The sequence below is a fragment of the Lipotes vexillifer genome, unplaced genomic scaffold (genome assembly GCF_000442215.2).
Source record: "Lipotes vexillifer unplaced genomic scaffold, Lipotes_vexillifer_v1.1 scaffold107, whole genome shotgun sequence".
Lineage (NCBI taxonomy): Eukaryota > Metazoa > Chordata > Mammalia > Artiodactyla > Lipotidae > Lipotes > Lipotes vexillifer.
Genome location: NW_006777108.1, coordinates 1,377,382 through 1,386,245, shown reverse-complemented (window position 1 = coordinate 1,386,245; position 8,864 = coordinate 1,377,382). Strand labels below are relative to the sequence as shown.

General features: G+C 53.5%; 1 protein-coding gene across 1 annotated transcript; it reads right to left on the bottom strand.

Moving 5' to 3' along the window:
- Positions 1–1,899: 1,899 nt before the first annotated feature.
- Positions 1,900–6,271, bottom strand: DLX5 (distal-less homeobox 5). The gene is made up of 3 exons (XM_007450799.1): positions 5,710–6,271; positions 3,621–3,805; positions 1,900–2,588 (listed from the first exon to the last, which is right to left on the bottom strand). Exons 1-3 carry the CDS (start codon positions 6,062–6,064, stop codon positions 2,259–2,261), a joined length of 870 nt encoding a protein of 289 aa, XP_007450861.1. The 5' UTR covers positions 6,065–6,271; the 3' UTR covers positions 1,900–2,258.
- Between the last annotated feature and the right edge of the window lie 2,593 nt (positions 6,272–8,864).

Here is an 8,864-nt window from a genome sequence, read left to right as displayed (position 1 = left end):
GGGGGGGGGGGGGAAGGGTTTCTCTCAGCTGGATTCACCAGACGTAAAGCGCTGGCTCTCGGTGCAATGGAAACTCCCGCACTCCTTACAAGCCAAGAATGGAAAGCAGGAAATGGATCCCTCTACCTTTCCCCCTCATCCTCCTGTTCTCTGCCAGCGCAGAAAACAAAGTGGGCTCCGCACGGCTTTCCCCCAAGCGCGTCGCCATCCGGACCTTCTTCAGAGAAAGGAGGGCTGGAGGGGAACGAAGGGGTGGGGTGGGGGCGAGAAGCTTCGAGAAGAGAAGCGCTTTGGGGGTGGGGGAGGAGGAGGGGTCCACAGCCTTGGCCGCGGCCCATGCGCCGCCCCGGAGCCAGGCAGGGTGCCTCTCAAGACCGGCAAACCATCAAATCCCCCCAAGGTCTTTCTAAATTGGCAGGCTAGAAAGGAAAGGGGAAGAGAAGGAAGGAGACGAGGATAGGAAAGGAGAATGAGAGAGAAAGAGAAGGAGAGAGAGCACACAGGTAAATTCCCCTCAGGGCACACAGCGTGCCTTTTCAGGTCTAGTCTCCCAATCCTGGAAGGACCTTCTCAGAAGTCCTCAGATGACAGGATGTAAATTTTTACGTTCTAATCTTCCCCCCACGCCCCCGCCCCCACCCCCGCCCAAGAAAACTATTTTGTCAAATTTATTGCTGCTGACTTCCTAGCTGTAAAATATATCTCACGCATCTTGTAATTTCCAACAAACGATTTCCCTTGGTATCCCAAGGAAACAGAGCCGGGTGAACTAAAGGATAGTCAAAAAGACACCCACAATTCAGGCCTGGGAGTACAGCTCTAGACCCAGTCTGTAGCTCTGGTCACACTGTTGATGTCTGTATGCAGAGGTGCAGGGAGAAAGACACGACAGAGGCCAGGGGTGCTGCAAGTCCTTCCTCTCTGCCCCAGAGAAGCCTTCACAAAAGAGAAATCCCTGCAAACAGATGCAGTTTCCCATCGTTTGGAACCTGCTTTGCCACTGTCTTATGTAAAAGCAAAGCAGAGAGAGCTCCTTCCTGAAAAAACCAGAGCGGTAAAGAGGATGAAGGAAGTAATTTATGTTTGGAATATTGTCTCACATGATATGAAATCAACACAAGGCCACAATACTTTCCTTCCTTTCCTCCACCTCATAATTCCCTCTCTTGGCAGAACGAATGCATCCCCCCTACACACACATGCCCTGCTTGGCCTACTGATTTAGGTCCATCATTGTTTTCAAGTCCTGTGATCCTTTCCTCTTGTGAAAGAGCTCAGATACATTTATAATCATACACTGAGTTCAAGGCACTACAATTTGCCACACTGCAAACATTTCAGGTTTTTAAAAAAATGTAATAGAAGGGGAAATTTCTTTTTCTTCTTTTTTTTTTTTTTCATTTTCTTATCTCTGGAAGCTCCCTTTGAAGGGAGTGTAATTTGTCTAATTGCTCTGGCAATACACAGAGGCTGATGGGGAGGGGGGCAGTCTCCACCATAATTGCTTTGAGCTTAGAATTCAGAGTGGTTATTGAGGGATTTCTGCTGCTTTCTTACACACAGGGAGGGCTGTATTTAGATTCCAGCATTACTTTCTACCTGAAACAATTTGGGGTTAAACTTAAAATTATCTAAACGTTTTTGTGGTTAGGCCAAAAAACACCTAAATGTATATTATGTGGCAGTACTCTAAACAGGCCACATATGTATATAGACATATAAAGTACAGCATCCAACGTATACACATCTACAATTCTGCATCTACACAGCCGCCAGTTTCTGTGTTCCCTTTTGCCTTGTTGGATCTCTGCAGAGCTTGTCTTCCTTTAATTGCCTGCATAAAATGTCACTAGCCCATTGTAAGTGGGGCAAATGGAGTATTTTTTAGAAGCATTTTGCTTTCATGGTCGAAATAATTTTATTTATCCAGAATATACAGTTTAATTCTTCTATCTACACTTATTTACATGGTTAAAATAACATTGAAAAAAGTCTTTTGAAAATTTGAGGTCATAGATTTCAAGGCACTATTGATAGTGTCCACAGTTGCGCAAAAAATGTTCGTCTGTAAAAAAAGGGGGGACGGGGTCCTTTGAAATGCAATAACTTACATGCAAAAGAAGCTTTATACATGAATCTTTTTTGTTTCTGTTTTCCAAACTTCCCCATATGAATTCCTTTTTTTTTTTTTAAATGATTTTTCTAAAACAGCAAAAACACAGTAGTCCCAAAAAAGACAGCAAGAGAAAGCGGCCGGTCTAATAGAGTGTCCCGGAGGCCAGCGCCAGCGGGTGCTGTAAGGAGCCGGGCGGCGGCAGGTGGGAATTGATTGAGCTGGCCGCGCTCGGGTACCAGGAAGCCGAGTTCTCCAGGTAGCTGGACGCGGGGGACTGGTTGGAGGTCGGAGGGTGGGCATGAGGGTGGTGGCTGAGCGAGCGGGACGAGCCCTGGGGCTCCCACACCGCCGGAGACTGAGGCGAGTTACACGCCATAGGGTCGCTGGAGCTGGGGCTGTGCTCCGGGGGCATCTCCCCGTTTTTCATGATCTTCTTGATCTTGGATCTTTTGTTCTGAAACCAGATTTTCACCTGGGTGGGGGAACAAAGGCACACGTTACCGGGACACTCAGAGGCTGCCCGCGCGCCTCCCCCAGGGCGGCAACTGGAGGCGATTTCGGCCCCCAGCAGGCCAGGCCCTGGCGTCTCCCCGCAGTTCTCGGCCCACGGTCAAGGGGCTGGGCCGGGGGCAAAGCCTGCATCTCGGGCCCCAGAGGGCGCCCTGTTGGCTGCTGCTGGGGCAGGACCCCCAGGCTTTTGTCTTTTGTTGGGGCCGGGGGAGGGGGCGCGAGTGTCCGCGGCCGCGAGCGCGCACGGGTAGGCCTGCGCGGAGGGCCTGCAAAGCGGCGCCACGAACGTCTCCAGAACAACCGCCAGGGCCCGGTGAGCTACAGGCGCGAGACGGGCTACGCGCGCGCGCGAGTGTGGTGGACAAGGAGCGGTCTCCCCGTTTCCCGACCGACCCCTTTCACTCCCTCCTCGGCTCCGATGACATTCTTTATTCTTCCAAAGACCCCCGTGGGGCTGGGGTGGGAGTGAAGGGAACGGGACTATCCAGGGCAGATTTCCGCGTACAACCGCGCCCTCCCACCTCGGAAAATCAGGCTGCTGCGGCCTAAAGCTCCGCAGGCGCAGGGCGTGACCCGTCAGCTCTTCCGGCTGCAGGCGACGTTCCCGGCTTGCGCGCGGCCTAAGACCACCGAGAGACCCCCGGGCCCCGCTCATCCCGAGACGCTCTGCATTGTGCAGAGAACCAGACAGTTTCTCAAAGCTTCGAGAGTGTGCTAGAAACAACCCTCCCCTTGTTTCCAGCCTAGGAAACCGGCCCCTCAACGCCCGAGGCTCGAAGGGGTGGGGCTCGCGGTCTCCATCCCATCCCTACCGTCGCACGGCGGCGACACCCGGCCTGACTCCTAGAGGGAAGGGCGCGGGGTCAGTGTCTTTCTGTCTGTGAGTTTCTCGCGGGCCCTATTGAATCGGCTCCAGCCCGCCGGGACCAAACCCCGCGGCCAAGCCAGGCTTGCAGCCCAGGCGGGGCTCTGGCCCAGCCGCGGCCGGATTTACCTGTGTTTGCGTCAGTCCCAGGGAGGCGGCCAGCTCGGCGCGTTCGGGCAGGGCGAGGTACTGAGTCTTCTGAAACCTTCTCTGTAACGCGGCCAGCTGAAAGCTGGAATAAATAGTCCTGGGTTTACGAACTTTCTTTGGTTTGCCATTCACCATCCTCACCTCGGGCTCGGCCACTTCTTTCTCTAAATAATCAAAACAGACCCTGTTAGAGTTGTCGGCAGACTGGCCCTTTTGCAGAACTTGCAAATACACTCCTTGAATTTACTACCACGCAGCCTTCACTCTCTTTTCCCCATATCACCACCTTTGCTTCACGAGACTCCTTTCTCCCCATCGTGGAAAAGCCAGGTAGCCTGATTAATTCCCTACTCTGTTTATTCAGGTTCTCCTGGGTTTGTGCAAGGCGCCTTGTACAGCAAAACTCCTTTCTCGGCGTCCGGGATTTAGCCCTTGCAGCGGTTCCTGCTTCACCCGGATTCGTTTTCAAGCCCACCCTGTGTTCACCGACGTTTCTTGGGTGAGTCTGGCCAGCCGCTCCCGGGGATTCAAGGGGGAGGCCCGGGGCCGCGGCCCCCCTTATGTCAGCGTCTGTTCGGGCGCCCGCAGAGGCCAGACGCATGGGCAGGGAAGACGCTAACCGAGGTCTCCAAAGTTCAAAGACCCACAAGCAAACTATGCTCCCTCAATTCAGCAGCAAGCCGTCCGAGCCGCCGCAGACAGAGGGCCGATTATGCAGCCCCCATAATCTCCCTGCAGATCTGCGAGGGCACAGATGTGTCTGGTTTCTTTTACAAATAGACTTAATAAGTTCTTGGCCAAAAGAAAAAAAATCTTTCATTTATGCACGAAGTTCAGAGACACTGAAAGGAACGAAGACACGCCTCCCCCCTCCACCCGCCCCCCCTCCCCGCAGTCTTTTAAAGTTTATCAGGAGTTATAGTTCCAATACAATTTGAAAAGGAATCCGCGGTGGGGTGTTTTCGTAGGAAAGGGGCGGCAGGTCAGGACGAATTTAGCAGAATTGTGAGTATAGACTTGGGAGAAAAAAGACTCTCGGAACGCGTGTTTTACAAACGTGCCCTGGGGCCACAAGTCCCCTTTCACAAAAGTACCATCTTATCAAAAGTGCCCATCTCTGCAAGGGGCGGAGAACCTCTCCTCGGAGTGTGTGTGTGTGTGTGTGTGTGTGGCGAGCTCCTAGGAGAGGAACGGTGGAGGATGAGGGCTGTGGTCTCGATTCTGCCAGAGCAAGGGATGCTAATATTAGCAGGATTATTAATGTGCTGGTGGGAAGAGATCAAACCTGACCAGCAAAACCTCTCCTAGGAGACCTCATACCTCTCTTACTGCCCAAGCTCACTAACCCTCTTAAACTCTCCAACTAAGTTTCAAGGCAGACGCAAAAGGAGATGGGAAGGAGAAACAAATTGTAGGCATCTAAGGGAGAAGGAAGAAAATATTGCTCCAATAACGTGACCCTTCAGCAACCCTCCTCCGCCTTCAAATGGCTTTTTGTTTTGGGAAATGCCTTGGAGAAACCGCAAGGCTCTCGGCGCGCTCTTCCTCTGGCGGGCTACAGCTCTCCGGCCCCCACCCCACCCCGCGCGCTCCGGGTACCCGCACCACGCTGGCTCGCAGCTGCTCTCACACTAATGCCCGCAGTCTTTGGGGCAGCCTTCCACTCCCACTCCTCGAGCACGCTTACCCTAACATCCAGCAAATAACCTTCCGTTCATTACGTAAACGCCGCTCAGGCTGGTTGATTCTTTCCCCTCTCCACCCCTACCCGCTTTCCAGCTTCGCCGGCTTCCGAACGGGCAAGCTGGGAATCCAGCGGCTCAGGGGTCGCCCGAGGGTACCAGAGAGGAGAGACGCTGGTCCGAACTCCCCCGCGGGCTTCTTCTACTAAGAATCTCTAAAATGCTGGCTCGGGAACCTCTCTTGGTTGCAGAGTCCCGGCCCCTACTCCCTTCCGCCGGGTGAGCCCGCACTGCAGTGGACGGCGCGGCCCCGGATCTCCCACCTCATCTCGCTCCTCCCTGATCCTGGCTCCCCCTGTGTCGGTCCCCACCCCCAGCCCCCGTACCTGGCTGGCTGGTGGCGCTCGGGACGCGGTTGTAGGCGCCGCCGTACTGGTGGTAGGGGGTGGCGTAGCTGTAGTCGGCGTAAGCTTTGGCGGGGTAGCTGCCGGCGGCGCCGTTCACGCCGTGGTACTGGTACTGGTAGGGGTTGAGCGCTTTGCCGTAGGAAGCCGAGGTAGGAGAGCAGTAGCCATGCGGGGCTCCCCCCGTGGGGCTGTAGTAGTCGGAATCGGTAGCCGACGACTCGGGCAAAGTTGGCGATTCCTGAGACGGATGGTGCATGGCTGCGGACGTCTGGAACGGGGCTTGGAAGTCGCCGGATCGGATGCTGGGGACCCTTCTGTCAAACACTCCTGTCATCGCTCGCTGGCGGCGGCGGTTGTCCTTGCTGCTCTGCGGCGGCGGCTGCCCGAGTTAGCCGTGGGGCTGCTCTGGTCTAAGCAGACATGGCTGTGGGAGCGAGGGAGGAGGAGGAGGAGGAAGAGGAGGAGGAGGAGGACTGGCGGCGGCGGCGGCGAGGAGGAGGCTGGGAGTCTTGGAGGCTCTGTCTCCGGCAGGCTGACTGCTGGCTGAGGCGCAGCACAGCCTTGGTTAAATCCTTAATTGCGCGCTTACGCACAGCGGGGTGGATCGGGTTCCATTGGCCAGGGCCTCAGGAGCAGCAGCAACACCCTAACTCGTCCAACTAGTTTTAGCACAACAAAGCATTGCTTAAAAAAAAGAGGGAGAAAAAATGAAGGGGGGGGGAGTGTGTGTGTGTGTGTGTGCGCGTGTGTGTTGTTGCTTGCTGGGGGAAGAGGGGGTCCTCAGGCAATCTGTTTTCAGTGAATACTAAAGACAACGCAGAAGCGCCAACACCCAGCTCTGTACTGTCTGGAGACAATGTGTTCCAATCAGCAGCCTCAGAAAATGCACATGTTTTGGGGATGAGGTCGACTACGGTCTTCCACGCTCTGCACCTCCCAGCCAGCCTCTAGCTGCATCAGGGGCGAATGTGGATTGAACACTAATATTGAAATGGGGAATCAAAGTGGGGCAGGGAGCAGGGATGTGGGATAAAGGTGAGAAGAAACTGATGAGAACAGTATTTTTAGTGGGGTACTGGGAGCCAAGCTGTAATTTACATGTGTTGAAAATTTGTGATTTGGGAAAAGACAGACAAATTTGCAGCAAGCACTTCCTTTGCCCGAGATGAGTTATTTCTCAGAAAAGGGCGAGACAAGGATGCTCAAGAATGCACTCTTAATGGCAGAGAGAGTTCCTGCAAGCCCAAATCCCTACAATGACTTAAAAAATCGCTGTTTTAAGCACAAATAACTTAATGACTCCCAAATTGCTGGTCCCCAAGAGGAGCGGGCAGCCCCACATTTTGTTTGATATTCTAGTCTATTTGGTTGCTGGTGGAATAGAGGATCAGTAATTCTGTGTTCAGTGGTCAAAGATTCCTGCAAAAGTGAATGGTCTACTTATGACTTGTCCTCACAGGACTAATGGGAACCCCAAGAACACTGGGAAGTAGACAGATAAAAGTTCTTTGGGGAAGTTGGGTGAAGCCCATGGATTTCCCTCTTCCAGCTCCATGGCGGTGGCACTGAGGGCCTGCTTTTCCATTTCCCAGGGTCCGGATTCCTGTACCCTCAATCCCTTTATTTCTTGCAGTGAAAGCATCTTAGCTCATATGCAAAGGGAGAAAAGGCTCAGGAATCAAACACTTGGTATTTGGGATCCAGAGTTTGCCTTTCACAAAGTGTCACTCTTGCTCTAGTGGTGATCTAGCTGGGAGTTTAGAAATTTAACATTAGTCAGTTTACCACCACCCACTTCCTCTCCCCTCAAATAGGACACTCCAGGAGCTGGATCCTAATTTGGGCCCTCCCAGCACCTTCCTCCAGGGGTTCTAAGACCCGGAACCTGGGAGCTCCACCCGACATCCAGGGTGGAACAGTCTGGCTTCTCATCACCGCCTCATCCCTTCCCCGCCCCACCCCCGACCCAACCGAAGAAGAAAACGTCTACATTAGTTGTGTCTAGTCTTAGTTTAGCCTCACTTTGGCTGTGGAGCTATTTTGGCCCAAAAACAGCCTAGCAGGAGAGCCGAGGGGTGGGGGCGGGTCCGGAACTCGGAGCAGGAGGCCAGCCTCGCTCCGAAACTCCAAAGCCGAGCAGCCACATGTGCACCAACTCCCTGCCTCTGGGCGCCGTAAAACCACAGCTATTGTCGCATAGCCCTCCGGGGGCAACTTCAGCTCTGGCGCAAACAGGGAAGGGAAGGTGTGTGTCACGGGGTCCACAGCGCCCCTCCTCCCACACCCGCCCGAGTCCCTGCTTGCGGCCTGTGCCGCCCCAGACTTCTCTGAGATAGAAGCTCAGTTAAACAGAGCCAAGGCTGTCCGCCCATCCTCACCCCATGCTATGGATGTCGGCACGGCCGTTCACCCGCTAGGCTCTGGCTGAGAAGGACCACAGGGCTTCGGGGAAACACTGCAGACCGCAGCAGGCTTGCGGCCCTGGCCTCTGCTCCGGAGAAGTTCTTGGCGCCCATCGAGTCACCTTACACGCATCCTGCCATTTAATTACATGAATCGCTTCCCCAAAGCAATGCCAGGGATGGTTCAAAGCACCTCCCGGTTTGGGGAGCAGGCGGCCTTCTGCAGCACCCCACCGTATCCCCGCAGCCCCACCCTGGCACTCTCTACTTTTTTTAAATAGATTTAAAAGTTATTACGTGGCAGGAAATGAGGTCAATACCGTTATGCTAAATCGAATGTTCATAGCAATGTCCTTAGACCTTGCTGAGAAGGCAGATTCCAATCTGGATGGATTGGAAGCTGCAGAATTTGGACAAAATTTAGAAGTTCAAAATCCGGTTGAAAACACAGTGTTACAATGTTAAATTATTCTAGACCTTGCTAAATTTCATTTTTCCTCCGACAAAAAAAAAAAAAAGACATTCTTTCCCATGTTTTACACAAGACAAAAAGGAGTGGGGCGAAAAGGAAGGATTTAACTTCTTTTTCTCAGTTCCTAAAGTGGTGGCCCTCACGCCAGACTCCGAGCCACTTGTGCAAAGGCTTCTGCTGGGTGAGGCCTCCAAACCTGCGTGTGTCTCTGAAGGTCCAGAGCATCGACTTTCTTGCTTTGTCCTGCTTCTTTTCTAGGT